Here is a 21,883-nt window from a genome sequence, read left to right on the forward strand (position 1 = left end):
GTACAGGGGTAGTTCGGATTATCAAATTGTTCGGATTATCGAACATATGTTCCAAATACATACAATGGTCATAAACATAGTACATGTACATATGTACATACGTTTTAGTTACAAGGAATAAAACACCTGCATAATAAACAAATATATTGTATGTATTTCTGCATAAACAAAACAAAAATCCCCGGTCATATTTTGGCCATATTGTCATATTAAATCCAAAAATTCGGTCCGCGATCATATTTTTTAATTTTATAATTTTTTTTGCGTTCGGATTAGCGATCTTTCGGATTACTAGGGTTCGGATTATCGACGCTCTACTGTACTTTCAAACGATATAATGGATCTGCTTCACTTAGTAGCAATTATTGCTTACGCTATTATGAAGACCATCAAGTGAAAACTCTTTAATAGTAACACCTAGAAGAACATTGAGGGAAATTAAAACAAAAGGTTTTGTCAAAGGACGTAATTACTTTACCCAATTTCAGCACATATTAAGTTAATTTTTTTTTCGGAGCTTCTGATTTATTTAGACCCATTTTTCATGGAATGGACACTCGCGTAGGTGAAAAATTATACAAAATTTAGCAAAAAATGTTATCTCTCAGTTCTCTGTACTTAATTTAGCTATAATTTTTGAGCAAGGAAAAAGATTGTGTCAAATAGAGCAACAAGATATCAGGTCATAGCAACATGTGCTAAACAGATCAATAACAGGACATAGTAAAACACATGATACAAGGCTAAAAGTAAGAAAGGGGAAATTGTCAACGTGAGAATCATGTATGTCAATAATTACATACACATAAATAGGATTAATCCAAAATAAAGTATGTATAATAGATTAAAAAAACGGATTCCGATCTAGAAGTAGAATCGAATGAAGAATGAGTATTTCAAAAACTTTGTGGTTTATTCCTAAATGGATACAAAAATATTATTACTCACCTTTGCATCGTATTTATATACTTTCCACAAATCGTTAATATTAAGTTCCGGTTGAACATACTCCTTTCTATAAAAAGCAATAAACGGTACTTCTAATTGTTGATTTCTTATAAAATCTAATGCTTTTCTGATTTTTCCGATGGCATGATGAGTCTTCTTTAATTTCTCTCTTGCCTCTGATGATAAATGAGAATCCACATTGGAAACAGTTCTGTTACAAAACGCTTGCCTAAAACCAAAACATTTTAAATATTTACATACACTGGAAAACAAAACTCCGGGTCTATAAAACAATAATCATTCTCATATTAAGTTATGGTTGTGAAACATGGCTTGTGACAGAAATTTGCCAATACATTAGACGTGTATGAAAGAAAAATATTACGTAGGATACTGGGTCCAGTAAGTGAAAATAACTGGCGAATTAGGTGTAATAAAGAAATACACGAACAATATAGTGAACCAACTCTAGCATAATATACTAACTGCATGTTGTTCTGAAGCTATTTTCTTGTGGCATTTTTGTAATCAACTATTTTTAATGGGAAATAAGTTATACTCATTTATGATCGAGAGTGAAATTTTATAATTCTGTGCGCATGCGCACACAGACAGTATGTAGTTCGTTGCTAATTTTTCAACTTATGTATGTATCAGCGCAAATAAGTCATGGGGCTTGATAGCTTGGTTGGTAGAGCATTGGACCAGAGATCGAGATCCCGCACGATTCATATTCTTCTTTTTTTAATTTTTGGTATTGTTTTAATAAAATTTTTTTGAAAGTGGTAGGAAAGATAGTTAGTTTAATATTTAAATAAAATACAAATAAACTGTTAAGTATATTTATTTCGTTGAAATTATATAATAGAAGTGTAACTTCTTACGTTCGTAAAAAGTACACACACATTCTTTTTTTAAATAATTAATATTATTAATAATAAAATTAATGAAACGTTAATAAAATTATTTTTTTAGTAAAATAGTGGCTTATTTCCCATTAAAAATAGTTAATGACACTAACTGCAGAGATTACGGTGGACAGGGCACGTGGTCCGCGTGCATGAGAATATAATCCCCAGAAAATTGCTAAATGTAAGAATGCAAGGAAAAAGACCTGTCGGAACACCGAAAAAGAGATGGGAAGACGAAGTAGATGAGGATGCCAAAAACCTCCTAAAAACGCGTTTATGGAAAACAGCAGTAAATCGAAATGATTGGAGTAGCTTGCTGCAGGAGGCCAAGGCTTGGTTTGGGCTGTAGTGCCATTGGGTGGAGTTTTAAAGTTTGCAATTGTAGCAGATATATTTATAACTTAAACTAAAGACAAAAAGTATGCAGCAGAAAATATTTATAGAGCTTTCCACGTTAAGAATGGAACGTTGCGTATATAGGGTTACATATTTCTTATGGACTATAGAAGCGCGCCAATGCCGCGGGGTCCGGACAAATAATCCCGTACAAAAAATCCTCACAAATTATCCCTGGACCAAAAATCTCCATAAAAAATCCCCACAAAAAATCCCGGACAAATAATCCCCACAAATTTTTTTGACATAAAATCCCCACAAAAAGTCCCGGACAAAAAATCCCCAAGAAATATTTGCTGCCGAATAAATCTCTAAAAGTTTTCCCGAAATTTTACCAAATTTCGAATTCCAAGTCCATGCTGAAAATTTCAAATTTTACATGACAAAAGAATGTGAGTTTTTTCAAAAATCGTGAAAGATATGGGGAATGAGCTAAGACCCCTTTCTCATGACAGGCGCTTAAGGGTCGATTCTCACTATACCTCCCGTTTACTTTCCATACGCATGGCATTCCGTTTCCATAAAATATTATTAAATACAAATCATATAGTATATGCCCACTTTCCGTTACGTTTACCTACCAATCCCGAAGCTTTGCGTTCAATATCGGCCACGTATTTTTCGGCGACGTTTCGGATACCCTATGGATAATGTGAATATTGCTATTACCTCGCGGTTCAGTCACGTATTTTTTTCTACGACAAGGTGTGACTTGTCGGGTAGAGCATGGATTGGGGGAATACATAGCGGTTATGGATAGGAGGAATACATGGTCAGAAAAATTTGGACAATAAAAAATTTATAGAACTTGTCTGACATGACTTTTTAATTTTGAAAATAAAAAATACAGTGATAATACATTTAAAGACGGCAATATTTTGGGCGGCTGTTGCCAAGGAATTAAAATATTTTCTTCATCCAACATCTTCTTAAGAAGCAATTCCGCTGGTTCATCGGCGGATTGATAACCTCTACGGAATATGTCACTCCATTTTTTGCTTGTTCGGCCGATACTTCTATCGATTGGTGATTTATTTCTTGCTATTTTGACCACACGTGTCTCTCTATTCTGCTATGTGGTTGTTCCATTCTTTTTTGTTCTATTTAGTGTCCATTCGTTTATACATCCTGGGATATATATAGTCCTGAACATTTCAGGGACTACCTTCTTCGCTTTCCGGTGACACAATTATAATATGTCTGCTTGTTCCAACTCCATTGCTTCACCAGAAACGAAGTTAGAAAACTATAGGTTCTTCCAATTTGTGCGTTACCTTTTTTGCTTCCCGGTGACACAATTATAATATATCTGCTTGTTGCAACTGCGTTGCTTCAGCAGAAGCGAAGTTAGAAAACTATAGCTTTTTCCAAGTTGTGCGTTACCTTTTTCGCTTTCCGGTGACCCAATTATAATATATTTGCTTGTTCCAACTCCGTTGCTTCACCACAAGTGGAGTTAGAAAACTATAGGCTCTTCCAAGTTGTGCGTTACCTTTTTCTCTTTCCGGTGACACAATTATAATATATCTGCTTGTTCAAACTCCGTTGCTTCACCACAAGCGAAGTTAGAAAACTATAGGCTCTTCCAAGTTGTGCGTTACCTTTTTCTCTTTCCGGTGACACAATTATAATATATCTGCTTGTTCAAACTCCGTTGCTTCACCACAAGCACCTTTCTACCTTTGCTTCTACCTTCCGTTGCTTCTACCTTTTTTGCTTCCCGGTGACACAATTATAATATATCTGCTTGTTGCAACTGCGTTGCTTCACCAGAAACGAAGATAGAAATCCATAGGTTCTTCCAAGTTGTGCGTTACCTTTTTCGCTTTCCGGTGACACAATTATAATATATTATCTGCTCGTTCCAACTGCGTTGCTTCACCAGAAACAAAGTTAAATTTTTAATTTATGAATGTTTTTTATATTGAAAACGATTTCCGAAGTGAAAGTCGAAACGTCAAATAAACTTGATTTCAAACTCGGATTGTGGCTTATGCCCAAATAAAATAGTAAATCTTATTTTGTATTTCTCACGCCGCGGCGCGCCGGTAAGAAAACAAATGTGAAATAACCTTTTTTTACATTGGTCCGCATGTATATTTTACATTTCTATTATTAAATTTTCTTCAGACCACATATTTCATCAAGCCGGAAAAAACACGTGTATTCGAATCAAAAATTTAGGGTAAAAGGTTACCAAACCGGTAAAAAATGTGTGGAGTATTAAATGGGGAAAGTAAACGCGACGTCTAGTGAGAATGGTGGTTAAATTAATGGAAGGTGTATGGAACGGGTATGGGAAGTAAACGGAACGTATAGTGAGAATAGAATTTTAATGGGAGGTGTATGGAATGGTTATGGAAAGTAAACGGGAGGTATAGTGAGAATCGACCCTAACGCGCATTTTGATAACGCACGATTACAACTACATACATTTTACTGAAGACCGTTCACATGCTAACGCGCGTTTTAGGTCATTAAAACGCGCGTTGGCATGTAAACGGTCTCAAGTAAAATGTATGTATGTAGTTGTAATCGCGCGTTATCAAAGCGTGCGATATGTGACTGTCATGAGAACGGGTCCTTAGCTCATTCCCCATATCTTCCACGATTTTTGAAAAAACTCACACTCTTCTGCCATTAAATTTTGAAGTTCAGCATAGAATTGGAATTTAAAATTTGGTAAAATTTCGGGAAAACTTTTAGAGAACTATTCGGCAGCAAATATTTCTTGGGGATCTTTTGTCCGGGATACTTTGAGGGAATATTTTGTCCAAAAAAATTTGTGAGGATTATTTGCCCGGGAATTTTTGTGGGAATTTTTTGTCCGGGGATTATTTGTCCTAGCTTCAATGCCGCTTCTATCGCATCAATAATGAATGGTATTCTTTTTCTCATGATCATCTTTCAGTGCGTCACAGTTTTTCGATTTCTTTCTAACGCATTAAATTGTATGTGACAGAAAAAAAGGCACGTCCGTGATTACAGACATTTACAACATTTATTCTAGTTGTCGATAGATGGCGCCATAATAAAAAAATATTTTTTTTTAATTAGATAATAATATTACAAATATAATCTGTATAATTTATATACAAATCAAAGAAAATACCATTTTATAAATGCAAGAAACACATTTGATTTGTTTTTATTCCAAATTGAAAATAAAATGTGACAACTGTCAGATTTAACTAAAATGTCATGTTCGAATAAATGTCATAAATGTGTATTATCACGGACTTACCCTTTTTCCTATCATTTGTTACGCACTGAAAAATGCTCATGAAAAGGACAATATATCGACATTCTAGTAGCAACACATGCCTGATATTTTTGGCAACACTGATCTGCATAAGCCAAACGTTCCATTCTTAGCGTGAAATAAAGTATAGCCATAATTGCACCTATCTTATGTCGGTTTCAGAAAAGTTATTCACTGGTGATTACATCCACCTGTGTTGCTGAATGATGTGAGTTTGATTCCCACTAGAAAGATGAGTTTTATTCCTACTAAACAGATTGATATCAAAACTATTAGGCTTTCATTGTGATCAAGCAAGATTTAGAGATAAACAAAGACAGAACCGGAAGGCGCAAGACGCTATAAACCGGACACTTTATAGTGCAGTCAGTGAGGGTAATGAGGGTATTTGGCTCCCAATTCCATCCTACTGCATCAATTTACTTGATATTTTCAATGTAATTAGGGAATAACTCAAGAAACCTATATCCTATGGCGCTTTTATCTTGGGGCTTGTTCCCACCCTTTCTCGGGGGTGGGAAGATTTTTGGTCAAAATAATCACGGAAGTGGCTAGAGTTGCTAATTCTAAGCAAAAACTGTTCTATAATTTTTTAAACTTAATACTTTTTGAGTTATTCGTGGTTGAAAATTTGCCATTTTCATTGAAAAATGATAAATTTTCGGCCGGTTTTTTGAGAATACACTAAAAATTATACATCTAACGAAAAAAAGTATATAAAACATTTTTGTAGCTTTTGAAATAGAGAGATTTGTATCTTCATAAATCTTCTAGTTATAATACAAAAAGAGATATGGTAGGTGAAATGCGATTTTTTTTGTCCGTGCTCAAATCGGTGTATTCAACTTAAAATAACAGAATGGTTGATTTTAGGGGTATAATGCTGCGAATACCTTTTATAGTGCTTGAAAAGATCTTAAAACAAGCACTGTTAAATGTCTATTACATTCAAACTAAGCAATATATGTCACAAAAAAAATTATGACTAATGTGTTTGAAGGCAAAATGAGAAGTATAACCCCTCAGTTTAACCCCTCATCCACCAGAATTTAAATGCATCGTTTTCCTTCCACAATACCTTTTAGTATAGTGTTATTTCTATGTTCAAAAAGTTGCACAGGTTTAAAATGAATGGTTTTTGAAAAAAATAAGATCAAATAATAGAGTGCATTTTAAAATTTTCGTAAAAATCTTACTTTTTTGTAACTACAGTCGAACCCGCTTATGGGAATAGCCTTCGTACCAATTAAACGCATTCCTATAACTGGGATATTCTAATAACCGATCATTGACGGCCTTAGAAACATCTCAGGAGCTCAAATATCTATTCCTTAACCTGGGATATTCCTCTAACCGGTATTCTAATAAGCGGGTTCAACTGTAACTGTAAATGTAACTCGAAAATGATAAGAGATACGAAAAAAAGATAGAGTGCAAAAATGTGGGGTTTTTTCAGACAATAATTTTGTATTTTCTTTCATTACTGTATCTCATCATCATTTTCGAGTTACATGGAGAAAAATGAAGATTTTTAAGAAAATTTAAAAATGCACTCTATAATTTGATCTTATTTTTTTCAAAAACCATTTATTTTAAACCAGTCCAGCTTTGTGAACATAGAAATAACACTATATAAAAAAAAGAATGTGTGTGTACTTTGTACGCACGTAAGAAGTTATACTTCTATTATATGATTATATGATTATAAACGAAATTAATATACTTTTTATTTATATTTTATTTAAATATTAAATTAATTTATACTTAATACTTCTCAAACATTTTTATTAAAACAGTGCCAAAAATTAAAATAATAAAAAAATAAAACACACACAAACACATTAAAAATGCCACAAATGATTTCTGAACATTAATTGTCGGAAAATTTTTTAACTAAATACGTATTTTATGAAAATAAAATTATATAATAAATATACTTACAATCATAAAATGTATAAAAAAAATAAAAAAATGAAAGTTTCTATTGGGATTCGAACCAACTTACCACGCGGCTGGTATTTGCGTTGTATTGGGATTCACTCGCATTAAAACTGCGCCACAGAGACAGCTTGTCATTATGTGCGAAGATCGTCTAACTAAACAGATTAACCTTTTGACATTTTTAACTTATGTAAATCAAATTATTTTGATTTTGAATTGAAATGATTTAGAATTGAAAAAATACAACAAAACATAGGGTAAGAAGACAATATATTATGTGAATATTGATAGAAATTTTGATGGTAATCAAATTATGTAAAAAAAAGTATTACATACTACTTATATGTATTTTGGTAGGTTCAAGGTAGGTATCGGAGCCCGTATAACGACTAATAAATTTCGCAATCACTTGCGTCGTGCAAAGTGGCTATGTTCAAATATCATAACAAAATTTGATCAACTATTTATAAAACACTTACCAGTGAAAGATTCTTTAGCTTTGAATAAGCGAGATCTGCGGCACTCATACTATGCACAGTTTGATGAGCTTTCACATTGGCATGCAACAATCATCTCTTCTATGTAAATAAGTCCAAAAATATAATATGAAAACTATTTAAAAAGGCAGTATAACCATTAACTAACTTTTTGTTTGTTGTTTCTCTTCCTACAAATTTTAAAACGCAACAAGCATACATTATAACCAAACACAGTCCCACAGCTGTGCCACAGCTGCCATATTGGATAATTTTTGTCATGTCATTTGAACATCCAATCAGAACAAAGTTATAATGCGCATGCGCCCGGTCGCTAGGTTTTCCCATATAAAATTTCACCGTCATTACGCCCGTAAAGAAGTATAACTTCAATAAAAAACGGTGCATTTAAATTCTGGTGGATGAGGGGTTAATATACTTATTATTTGTTCTTAAAGTACATTAGTCATTAATTTTTTTCCACCATATCTCGCTTAGTTCGAATGTAATTGACATTTAACAGTGCTCATTTTAAAGGTCTTTTCAATCACTACAAAAGATATTCGTAGCATTATCCCACTAAAATCGACTATTTCTCTGCTATTTAAGTTGAATACACCGATTTGAGCACGCACAAAAAAATCTCTTTGCACCTACCATATCTCTTTTTGTATTACATATAACTAGAAGATTTATAAAGAAACTAATCTCTCTGATATTTCATAAGCTACAAAAATGTTTTATAAGGTGAAGTGGGGTGAGATCGTAAACGGGGCAAGTTCGTAATGGACAGCCTAAGTCTGACGTCACAAATGTCACAAAATTGGGAGGAGCTTATATTGGCTCCAAAAAATTTTGATTGTAAATATAAATGGTCATAAGGAATTTTTTATTTATGTGCTTTGTGTGTCAAAATAAGACTTCATTTACGTATTTCGTTAAAGAAACGTGCTAATTAAGAGATTTTTATTCATTTTTGCTCAGGTGGTTTTTATTGTTATTCTGAAGCTATTTTCTTGTGGCATTTTTACAATTTTAACTATTTATAATGGGAAATAAGCCATAATATTATTAAAAAATGATTTTTATTAACGTTTCGACGCCCAAATCGGGTGCCGTTGTCAAAATACAAAATACAGTATTTTGTATTTTGACAACGGCACCCGATTTGGGCGTCGAAACGTTAATAAAAATCATTTTTTAATAATATTATGGCTTATTTCCCATTATAAATAGTTAAAAGTGGTTTTTATTCCTTAGTGATTGAAAATAAACATAACCTCAACACTGTTTACGTTCTAATCATTGCATTAAATTAACTCACCTGGGCCAAAACGAATAAAAATCTCTTAATTGGCACGTTTCTTTAACTAAATACCTAAATGAAAAGTCTTATTTTGTCACACAAACCACGTAAACAATAAATTAAAAATTCCTTATGAGTGTTTAACATTATAAACAAAATTGTTTGGAGCCAAATATAACCTCCTCCCAATTTTGTGACGTCAAGACTTAGGATGACAAGAATCTACAGGTCGAGCAAGTCTCGTAAATTTCACGATTGCGAGCCACGCTTCACGCAACCGTGTTTGCGTACTTGTGTTTCGAGTTGCGTGGTCGTGCGGAGTTATATTTACCAAATTTAAATCCGTTCCAACATGCTGTCAAAATTAAATCAATATGTCAATATGGCTACTTGGTGTAAAAGATAAATCTTATTCTATCTGTTCTTAATGAGTTTTAGATAATTTTAGTTGTATTTCTTTGTAATTTTGTGTTGTACAAAGATTAATTTAACATTTTCTCTGGAAGTATTAATTTAGAAAGATAATATGCTTCATTGGTGTTGTGTTTTGAAGTGTGAAATGCAAAGTAATTGTGATAAAGTCAAGATAAAGTTCACTTTTAAACTGAACTAAATAAGGTATCTGAGAGACAACAATGGTTATTAAATGCAATACAATGTACAGGTTTTACTAGCGAAATGAAAATTTTCCTGTCCTGTCTGCTGTAATCATTTTATATCTGGTAAGTTACAATTACAACAGTAACGATTTTTGAAGATGTTAACATTTTAATCTTATAGGAAAACCAGCCGACTTAATCGATAATAACAATCTCCAGATTGGGTTCCTTCAATAAATATGGGCTATAAACACAATGAAATAAGTTCCCCAAAATCTAAAATGGAGTGGTATCAAAGGAGAATTAAAGGAAAAAATATTCATATTGAAATTATTTATAAGGCACTGGACTGTCTTAAATTCTACAATAATACTAGGTGGGTAAATGATTTTAGACATTTTTCATTAAGAGTAGATTAAGATTAAGTAGATTTTCATTCAGTAGATTTAAGACTTGTTTACACAGGTAGAGTAATGATGCAAGTACTTGATAGAGTAGAGTAACTCTACCTGTAAAAATGCTCAGCACAGTAGAATAGCTGGTAGAGTGTATAGTTGGAGTTAAAGTAGAGTGACTAGCAACCTATTGCAAAGTAACTACTCTATGACCACCACTACTGCCAAAATGTCTACTCGGCTGCACACTCTACCCATGGAACACGCTCAATTATGGCAGAATAGAGTAGGTAGGAGAGTACATGGGGGCGCTGTCATTCTGGATGGAATTGTGTTTTGTGTAAATAGTGAAAATGAAGTTCACCGAAGATGAAACTTTAAAACTTGTAGAGCTATTCTCCTTTTCATGAACATTTTTCAGTGCGTCACAAATTATAGAAAAAAAGGTAAGTCCGTGATAATACACATTTATGACATTTATTCTAACGTGACATTTTAGTTAAATCTGACAGTTGTCAAATTTTATTTTCAATTTGGAATAAAACCAAATCAATTGTGTCTATTGCATTTATAAAATGGTATTTTCTTTCATTTGTATAGTCTTATAAATTGTACAGATTATATTGATAATATTATTATTTTATTTAATAAATAATTATTTTTTGATTATGGCGCCATCTATCGACAACTAGAATAATCACCGAACTAGAATAATTACCGAAGTATTCCCAGACGTGCCTTTTTTTCTGTCACATACAATTTAATGCGTTAGAGAGAAATCGAAAAACTGTGACGCACTGAAAGATGATCATGAGAAAAAGAATATAATACGGCGAATACCAGTGTTTATGGAATTTAGGTAGTGTATACTACAGAAATAAAAGTTTGCAGCAAGCTGCGGAGGATGAAATCGTCGAAAGAATGGCAAAGGGGGCTTTGGAGTAAACGAGCTTAAGCAAAAAATTAAGAATTTAAGGTGCACTTATAATCAAGAGTGTTTAAAAATACAAAAATCGGTTTCACTATACTAGCATCAGTACTATACTTGTACTCTCCTCATGTGAATGGTATCAAGCCATTTTTGGTAGAGTACTACCACTACTCTACTCTCCTCAAAACTCTACCCATGTAAACAAGTCTTTAGAAACAGTGGAAAATGAGGTAGCTAGTAGAGTAGTAGTAGAGTAAAATATACTGGTTTAGCAAATTACAATGTTTTAAGGTAATACAGTAGCGATAAACAGGTAGCCAAAACGTGTTCCAAGATTGTCACTGTAATTTTGAATATTTTTTTGAGGCATTTGGCACACGTATTCGTAAAATAATAAAGAATGGCGGTACAGAGCCCAATTTGAAAAATATATTAATATGTGGAAATTACTCTGTAATTATACAATATTTAAAAAACGAGCGTGTACCGCCATTAAGAAGAACAAAAAAATACACTTTCTTCAAATAAACTTTTTTATCCGATGCCTAGATTTTGTGTAATTTTGGAACTACTAATGAAATAAAAAATTTTACTCCCCTCTATTGTATAATCTCTATTGCAGTGACATATGCGACAATAGACTAACCAACACTAATTTGCTACAATTTGCTGATGACACTGCAGTGATATCATATGGAAAAAATTTAATAAAGACAATGGACTTATTGCAGAGGCAGGTGGATGACACAATATCTTGGATGAATAAATGGAGATTAACAATAAATCCTTCTAAAACAAAACTAATAATATTTAACCATAGAATCCAAGATCACTCACCAACTATAAACATATGCGACAATATTATTAAACCCTCCCAAACTGTTAAGTATTTGGGAATAGAAATAGATAACAAATTGACGTTCAACCACCACACAGCAGTTATAAAAAGGAAAATTATAACTAGAGCAAAACACTTCAGAAGTTTAACATACAAGAATGAGGGAATTACGATTGAAACAGCAGCCAATATTTATAAAATGATTTGCAGGCCCATGCTGGAGTATGGTTCTGCAATTTTCTATAATTCTAAAGGCCCTGCCAAAAATAATATAAAATGGCTGAAACAACTAGCCTTCGACAAATTACTAGAATGCGTCATCCTGATAATCCACTTCACAATCCATCCAACAGAATGCTGTACGAGGAAACTGGAATTGAACCTATTAATGAGAGACTCAATAAGCTGTTTAATTATCTCTTTATTAATGACAGTAACAAAAATTTGATTGAGCCCCACATTGTGAAGATACCAGAGGACAGTGCCCGTAGATGTCCAGGAAGAACTCTTTTTGAAGAAATCTGCTACACATCAAGACAATAAACAACTTTATTCAAGTCATCATCTGTATTGTAACTAATTGTCAGTGATATTGTGATTACCGCCACATACAAATGTTTTTTTTTTTTAATTATTGTATTGTATTAATATTAACAAAAAACATATATTGTAATAATGTATATTAATTGTGTAAATTGGCTGAAAGACTTCGGTTGATGGCCTTTTGGTACATTGTATCAATAAAGTATGTCTCTCTCTCTCTAAAAAATTTTAGTAGTTCCAAAATAACACAAAATCGGACAAAAAAGTTGTATTTGAAGAAAGTGTATTTTTTTGTTCTTCTTAATGGCGGTACAAGCTCGTTTTTTTTTATATTGTATTTAATTACAGAGTAATTTCCACATAATAATATATTTTTCAAATTGGGCTCTGTACCACCATTCTTTATTATATTACGAATATGTGTGCCAAATATCTTGAAAAATATTCAAAATTACAGCCGCAATCTTGGAACACATTTTCGCTACCTGTTGATCGATACTGTTTCCTCTTAAGATAGTTTTAATAGTTATTTATGATATAAGTATTAAAAGTACAATTTTAAGACGCACATGTGAAAGTTAACTTGAAAAAATAATTTTATTAATGTTTTGACTTCCACATCAGATGTCATTGTCAAAATACAAAATATTTATATTATTAGGTTTGTTCTAGCAAACAGTCAAACTAGTCAAAAACCATCAGCAAACAGTTGGTCAGTAAAAGAACATAATACAGTCACCAGTGCGATCCCCTCTACTCGCGCTGGTCCACTATTCGCTGATGGTTTCAAACTGATGCTAGAACAAACCTATTATTATTATGCATATCATTATCTGTAAATAATATTTCTTCTGATTGTTAATTGTAAAGGATAGAAGAATTACCATTTATTTAATTTTTTTTAGAATCAGCTGAGAGAAGTGGTCTACAAAAAACCAGGAAGGAAACGGAATATGTGGCTACGAAAGGCAAAAGAAAGGTTTACAAAGCAAATGTGACACATTTTTTTGAAATATTTAGGAATATCAGTAAATTGCATTAAAAAAATGTATGAAAAGATTTTGTTCAATAAAAATGTTTATATTTATCAAGGATGTATTATTTGGTATGGCCACATATCGTCAGTGATGTAATAATATATCCTATCTGTTTTTTCATGAGTTTTGTAAGAGAGACTAAAAACTTGTCTTAGGGTCACCTCCTGTTTTCATATGATATTTTTTGACTTGTTTTGTAGTAAATTAAACTATCTATGAACTACAAAACAAGTCAAAACTTACATATGAACACAGGAGGTGACCTTAAAACATGTTTTTCCATCTCTCATACAAAACTCATGAAAAAACAGATAGGAGGTATTGTCACATCAGCAAGGATGTACAGTGATAAGTGCCCTAATAACCGGCAAAATATGGGCAACATATTTAGTTGTGAGATAAAAAGAAATGAAACTAGTCGAGCTGGGAAATTTAGCGAAATTAACCTTTAAATTTACGTTATATTGATCCCACCTTTACACATATCGGAGGAGTATGTCAACTAAAACTGTCACTGTGACAGTGGTAGTTTCCAAACTCGTCTGATACGTCTGAAGGTGGTACACAATCAATACAATCTAAATGTATAAGTTAATATCGCTAAATTTCCCAGCTCAACTAGTTTCATGTCTTTTTATCTCACTACTTAATACATCTTTTGTGCTATTTTGCCGGTTATTAGAGCGCTCATCACTGTATTTCTGGTATATCCAGGGAATGTCTACAAAATATATTTTGAATGTCCAGAGAACATTCGTGGACATTCATAGAATGTTCCAATAAGACATTCAGGTAATGTTTAAAATGCTGACACAGGATTTTCCTGGGATGTTCAGGGAACATGTTTTCGGGGATATTCCAGGAATTTTTCAATGTCTGTGTACCTTCTATGGACCTATATGGAATAGTTTGGTGTTATTACCGCCGCACTCCACTTGCGATTTGTAATCAGGAAGATTGAACACATTGTTTCAAATCAAGTCAATCCATTTGTGACTAAATAATCATGGATTGACTTCTATTTGAAAGAATGTGTTCAATCTTCACAACTACAAATCGCAAGTGGAGTCCGGCGCTTAGGGCTACTTCCTCTTCGGTATTATGTATTATACTACAGAAATCAGGAACTTTCCTTCTAAATATATGTATGCATCTTGGCCATCAAACATATTCTTCCAAACATTTTTTTAAGGGGTTACATAGGTCTTGTGGGTAAAAAAAGTGACTTTTTAAAAAAATTATATCTCGAAAACTAAAATTTATTTTTATTTATAATTGGAACATGTAAAAGTATAGTACTTAAGGTAGTCTCAAAAAAAGTTTCAGCCAAAAATATTCATTTTTGTAGAGTTTAAGTTTTTTTGTGTTGGCAGAATAACTAGTCTCATCTGAAATCAAAAAGTTTCTTGTAGTTTATACCTCTGGCTAGAATATGAACGAAGGAATTAAAAAAAATGAAATTTGAAGATTTTACATAAGTTTAAACACATTTTTGACCCCAATTTTTCTCATTTTCAAAGTAGTTTTTTTTATAAAACAAAAATGACCTCATCTAATAAAAAATCCTTTGTTCATTCACTAGCCAGAGGTATAAACTACAAGAAACTTTGATTTCAGATGAGACTGGACTTGTTATGCTGCTCACTGCAAAAAAGGGCTGTTGTGGAAAAATTGCAGTCAACTCTACAAAAATGAATATTTTTGGCTGAAATTTTTTTGAGAGTACTATACTTTTACATGTTTCAATTATAAATAAAAATAATTTTTAGTTTCCAAGATATAATTTTTTTAAAAAGTCACTTTTTTTACCTGCAAGACAACTTAACAAATTGTTGATTTCAAATTGTAACAATTGTTTTGCAAAGTATGCTGCCCTCTTGTATTTTCTGTGTTATCTTTATCATACAATTACTTCATCTAAAAACTTTCTGCGATATATTCGCAACAACAAAAACAAACAAAACAAAAAAAAATAAAACAAAAGTTTAACGTCTCAAGTACGATTGCGCGAATTGGTAAATATAACTCCGCACGACCACGCAACTCGAAACACAAGTACGCAAACACGGTTGCGTGAAACGTGGCTCGCAATCGTGAAATTTACAAGACTTGCTCGACCTGTAGATTCTTGTCTTAGGATGTCCATTGCTCTAAAAATATCATAAAATACATTCAACTGTAAAGTTAAGGAGTAGAAATCTTTTCTGGATTAGTATGAACTGATTGACATAGATGTCTCTTACTCAGAAGTAATTCTTCCATTGTTTTACCATTTATAAAATGTGAGTACGTGTGCAGACGAAGCGTTAATAACCGCTATGAATTCCAAGATTTTATTGGTTAGAACTACCCACGTGATATCTGTGTTCGTATTGGTCAAATGATTAAGAATGACAGAGCGGGATATTTAAATACCAATATTGTATGCAAAGTGTCGTTTCAAGAAAACAAGTCTGCTGACCGAGGATAACGGATAAATATTTCTTGTTTATCTTACAATTGACAATTTTTGTGATAGAAATAAAAGTGTGGTAGAAAATCAATATTAAAAAACAGTATTGATTAAAAAAACACTATTTATTCGTATCTACTAGTCTGCTTTCTAGACTGTACCTAGTCTCATAAAATATTTCTTTTATCTCATAAAAAATATAAACAATTATTGTATAGTAATAATATTATTTTAATTTATTTCAGTTGTTCAATACAAACACAGCAGCACTAGAATAGATCTTATAAATTAAATTATAAATGCATGAAAATTAAAAACAGATAATTTACATAAAAGTAAATATACTGGATATGGGGAAAAGTTATTTAGGGGAAATTATATGTTATATTATATAATTATGATTTTCTTCGGCATTTTGTGAAATATAAGGCATGTTGTGTCTTGTGTCCTTTTAAAATGTCTGAAATTTCATATTTCATTTACATTTGGATTTTTAAACGTATGTATCACTTATTAATATGTTGCTACGATTTTTGTTTCTTTGTGGAGAAAAACCGTTTCTGTGGTTCAATGTTTTTACATATTGAAACTTTTAAAACACTTCAATTTTTTTTTATGCAAATTTTGATTAAATTTTTTGTTGCATGTAGGTATATTTGACAAGACAATCTAAAAATTTCTGTCACTTAAATTATCTAAATCGGGTGTATGTATTTACAAGCATCGTCAAATCTTCATGATCTTTTTTATTGCAAATTAAATTGATGTTACTTAAATCCTTAAAGTCGTGGTTTCACTATCAAATAATTTTTATCAAACAGTTCGAGCAAACTCAGGAAGTGACGCCACAACTGCAGTTTGTTCAAATTATAAAAATCTAGTGGTCACACTATCAGTTTAGTTTGATCAAATTTTATATTGAGAGTTGTGGTAGTATGTACATATATCAAAACCCACAAGCATTCCAACACTTTAACGAATAATAAGCCCCAAACCCTCTCTCTATTGTAGAAGGGAGACAGTAACTAACCAAAAAGAAATCAAGTCCTGATTAGGAAAAATCTAGAAAACAAACAAGAGTAACTATTGGCTACAAAAGCTGCTGTACAAAAATCAGTGTGCACGCTGAAGAAAGCAATGCAGGGAATGATCAACGAAACAATTTTAATGTGTAGCTAGGACACGATTGATAAACATATACAGGGGCTCACAGCTTAAATGATGCATTCGCTACTCAATAAAGCTAGCTTGTGTCAGTGGCTCAATATTTATTAGAAAAAACTTACATACTGAAAGTAGGTAAGTTAGTATGAGTCTTCTAAAATAGCATAAGCTATGTTTTGGGTTTCAAATATGCAATAATTAACACTCCCAGCGCCAGTGTATTCTTTTAGATACACACTATCCTCAACACTGTGTACCGAAAAAGATACACATGGCTTGTTGTGTTCGATCTGTTGTGTCACCTAAAAGGACACACTTTCTTAAGTTTTTATATGTAGAGAATAATGCTATGGCCTGAGACAATTTCCTGGTATAACTGGGTTTGGCCTTACGACATGAAAAGATAGGTTGTATGTAACTAGAAATTCGTATGAAAAATGTTGCCATGTATGAGCCAAAACAATTTGCTCCAACTCATTATGCAGGGAAAGATTCAAGGAAAATGAAGCATAGGGAGATGCTATACGCTGTACGGATGTTGCCATGTATGAGCCAAAACAATTTGCTCCAACTCATTATGCAGGGAAAGATTCAAGGAAAATGAAGCATAGGGAGATGCTATACGCTGTACGGATGTACATCAAACGAACTTTTCAGAGCAACCGTCTCCAAAGTCCTAATAGCTATAGTTCGTCCGCTACAACTTTTCCCATGTGTCACGATTCATTTTCAAACAAATTAAGTCAAAACATAAAGTGAAACGTACGCCGATGTGTGTAGTAATAGTATACAGTATACAAAATGTATATACACATCGACATTCGTTTCACTTAATGTTTTGACTTAATTTGCTTGAAAATGAATCGTGACGCATGGGAAAAGTTATAGCGGACGAACAATAAGATGTATTGTCAGAGAAATAACAAATAATCCCAAAAAAGTGCACCAAAATTGAGAGATGAAGTGGAAAGACAGTTTGGAAAAAGATGTAATCCTGAAACAATTAGACGGATATTACAAAATAATAATCGACATAGCTGAACTGCAAGAAATAAATCTATCAGCCAAAGAAATAAGCAACAAGGAGTTTTGTTTTCTTTATTAATTTTAGCTGATATCAAAATCATACACAAAATAATTAAAGGATTATTGTTATTTAAGTATGGTATATCTGAAACCCAAAACATAGCTTATGCTATTTTAGAGGACTTATAGTTAGTAACTTACTTTCAGTATGTAATTTTTTTCTAATATTGAGTCACTGACACAAGCTACAGTTTTATTGAGTAGCGACTGTATCATTTCAGAATTGAGGCTGTGAGTCACTGTAGGTGCAGTGCAGTACAATAAATTTGCTTATACAAATTATCAGTAATAAATATTTATTTACTTCAAAATAAAAATTCCATCACATAATGATGTCTAACAGCTGATTGTCACTCTGACCAATACGAACACAGATATCACGTGGGTAGTTCTAACCAATAAAATCGTGGAATTCATAGCGGTATTTAACGGCTCGTCGTGTGCAGTACATATCTAACCTAGAGCTGTCTAACAAAGTGCCGGTATTTTACAGCAAATTTTGCGTCTTGTGCATTTATTTTTGGTAGATATTAAGAACATTCCTTAAAGTTTACGTTAAATAAATAAATCCTTTAGATTATTTGAAATTTACTGGAAAAAGCACAACTCTGGTCTTGCCCCGCAAATATTACTGCACGGGGCAAGTTCATAGCATGTGGCGGGGTAAGACCGGAGTTGTGCTTTTTTCAGTTAATTTAAAACATTTTTTTTGTATATTTTATGGTTTTTTTGCTCAAATTATTTATTTATTACTTTTTTTAAATCCAAAATGGTTAGAAATTATGTTAGAAAAACGAATCGAAGAGCGTACTCAGCAGAAGCATTTGAAGAAGCATTGAGAGAAATGAGGGCAGTCGCATAAATGCCATGCGAAAAACCATTCTCTATATCTAAATGTATAACTTTTAAACTACACAACTTATTTTAATCTGGCAAAAAGCAATTTATAAATGACGGATTAGTAATTCCGATTTTGTCCCATAACATATGAAGATAGCTTTCAGTGAGTTTTAAATAGCTAGGAATAGTTACTGTCTTTTCTAATTATTTATAAAAGTTATAATTTCCAATGTAAATTGGTGTTTTCGGAAATGCAAATTATAGAGTATTAATGTTACTTCACGTTGATACCAAGAAAATGTTAAATATTTGAAATATAATTTACAAAAAAAATATTAAAGTCAAACTTAACAAAAACCAGTCCGAACTTGCCCCACTCCACCTTATAATTATAGTGATACGCTTCATTTATTATTTTTTTAATTGCTAATTTTAAATATGAACTTTCTTTTCTAAACGAGAATAATATGGGTAATTTAAAATTCACATGTGTTTCGTTCCTAAAATACAAAACCAGATTGTATAAAATTAATGTTTTTTTTTTCTGGGAAACACAAATTGACAGATTGGCCACGCTCTTTATGTCAACTTGAAAAAAGCTTTTAAAACGCCAGATTTAGTAATTTATCACCTTTTCTAGCCATATTGTAGAACCGCATACATGATGACATAATAGTTTTGTGGTCTCGATCAGTATAGTCACAGCTGGCACCCGGGGCAGTTCATTCACACCCTCGCAAAAATAACAAACCCTTACGAGATATAAACGAAGCACGCTTGTTTACCCAAAATAAATAAATATATTACTGTTTGTTGTTTTTACACTTATTTTAATTTAAGTTAATTGATTCCGTCAACACACCAACGGAACATTTGTTATAGCGATAGGCTTCATTTAATATTTTTTTAATTGCTAATTTTAAATATTAACTTTCTTTTCTAAACGAAAATAATATGGGTCATTTAAAATTCACATGTGTTTCGTTCCTAAAATACAAAACCAGATTGTATAAAATTAATGTTTTTTCTGGAAAACAAATTCCTCCCAATAAAAAGTTACCTTATCAGACCTTAATAAATCACTTTTGAAATGCATTCGAAGACGCTTCTATTCCAGCCTCTTTATGTCAATAAATTAGTCTTTAACTTAAAACCACAGACATGTGTTTTCAGCCAGTCGATCCACAACGAGTCGATGCACAACCCTCGCTGGGCCAAACAATAACCACCCTCTTACGAGATATAAACGAAGCAGGCTTGTTTACCCAAAAATAAATAAATATTACTGTTCGTTGTTTTTACATTTATTTTAATTAATTTAAGTTAATTGATTTCGTCAACACACCAACGGAATATAGTTTTTTCTTTAGATGTGTAATTTTTAAGGTATTCCCAAAAAACCGTCCGAAAAGGTGTCATTTTTCAATGAAAATGGCAAATTTTCAACCACAAATAACTCAAAAAGTATTCGAGTTTTCAAAAAAAAAATTATACAACCGTTTTTGCTTAGAATTAGGTTCTCTAGCCACTTCCGTGGTTATTTTGACCAAAAAACTTCCCACCCCCGAGGAGGGGTGGGAACCACCCCCAAGATAACAGCGCACATCGGCATAGGGTAGACTTTAAGTTAGGAGATGAGTAGAGGCTATTACCAAAATTTCATTAAAATCCATGCAGTAGGATAGAATTCGGAGGTAATATCCTGTTTTTGATCTCATTGACTGGCGTATTAGTATTGAATGATATATACAGTGCTAGTCAAAAGTCCGTACCTCCCCTCGTATCTTTTTAACGGTTATTCCTATAATAGTGAAATTTGGAGGGAGGAAATAAACGGACGTAAGCTCCTAACTAGTCATGACAGGTGACGTAATAGTGACAGATGACGTTACAGAGCCACTGTGACCGATAATTTTAAATGGGCCCTTATGGCAAGTGATACCTCGTTTGAACGGTATTCAAAATACCTATTCAGTCATACTAACTTTTTTGGGTTTAAGTTGATTTTGATTTTGGTGAATAAATTAAATAAATATAATATTATAGTTTCGCATTTAATTAATAAAAATTCAAATGTCCGCCTACGGTTTTTTTGTCAAAAAAGTTGACGGTTTTCAATTCTTTAGTAGTTTTTACGTCAACGTCAACCTTTTTGACAAGTAATCATAGGCAGAATTTTGAATTTTTATTAATTAAATGCGAAACTACAATTTTATATTTATTTCATTTATTCATCAAAATTAGCTTAAACTCAAACAAAATTAGTATGACCGAATAGGTATTTTCAATACCTTTCAAAAGAGGTATCACTTGCCATAAGGTCCCATTTAAAATTATCTGTCACAGTGGCGCTTTAAAGTCATCTGTCACTATTACGTCACCTGACATGACTAGTTAAGAAGCTTACGTCCGTTTATTTCCTTCCTCCAAATTTCACTATTATAGGTATAACCGTTCAAAAGATACGAGTGGGGTACGGACTTTTGACTAGCACTGTATATGAATGTAATCTTACCTGTAAATCCATTCTGCTTCATCATCAAGTTCAGTTGAGTCATCCGGAACAGCGGTGATTGGAACATCACGAAGTTGCATTCTTTCGGGAATATCAGTGTTTCGGATTTCATTATCGAGATCGGTAAAGAACCCTCTTTTAAGTTCACTAGGTTCATACACTTCAAAAATGGATTTCTTCGTCGGTTTTTTCTTTGAAGTCTTTTTAGGCCGTTTCCTAAGGTACGAAAATTAATAATTTATA

At 32.4% G+C, this 21,883-nt stretch overlaps 1 protein-coding gene across 2 annotated transcripts in view; it reads right to left on the bottom strand.

Moving 5' to 3' along the window:
* LOC114340166 (transcription elongation factor SPT6) overlaps window positions 1–21,883 on the bottom strand; it is a 168,549-nt gene that overhangs the window by 98,849 nt on the left and 47,817 nt on the right. For both annotated transcript variants that reach the window (XM_050655712.1, XM_050655711.1), the window contains 2 exons: window positions 21,641–21,856; window positions 949–1,177 (listed from right to left, as the gene is read on the bottom strand). In XM_050655712.1, coding sequence (XP_050511669.1) covers window positions 949–1,177; window positions 21,641–21,856 — 445 coding nt within the window. The remainder of the gene's footprint in view (window positions 1–948; window positions 1,178–21,640; window positions 21,857–21,883) is intronic.

The sequence above is a fragment of the Diabrotica virgifera genome, chromosome 7 (genome assembly GCF_917563875.1).
Source record: "Diabrotica virgifera virgifera chromosome 7, PGI_DIABVI_V3a".
Classification (NCBI taxonomy): Eukaryota; Metazoa; Arthropoda; class Insecta; order Coleoptera; family Chrysomelidae; genus Diabrotica; species Diabrotica virgifera.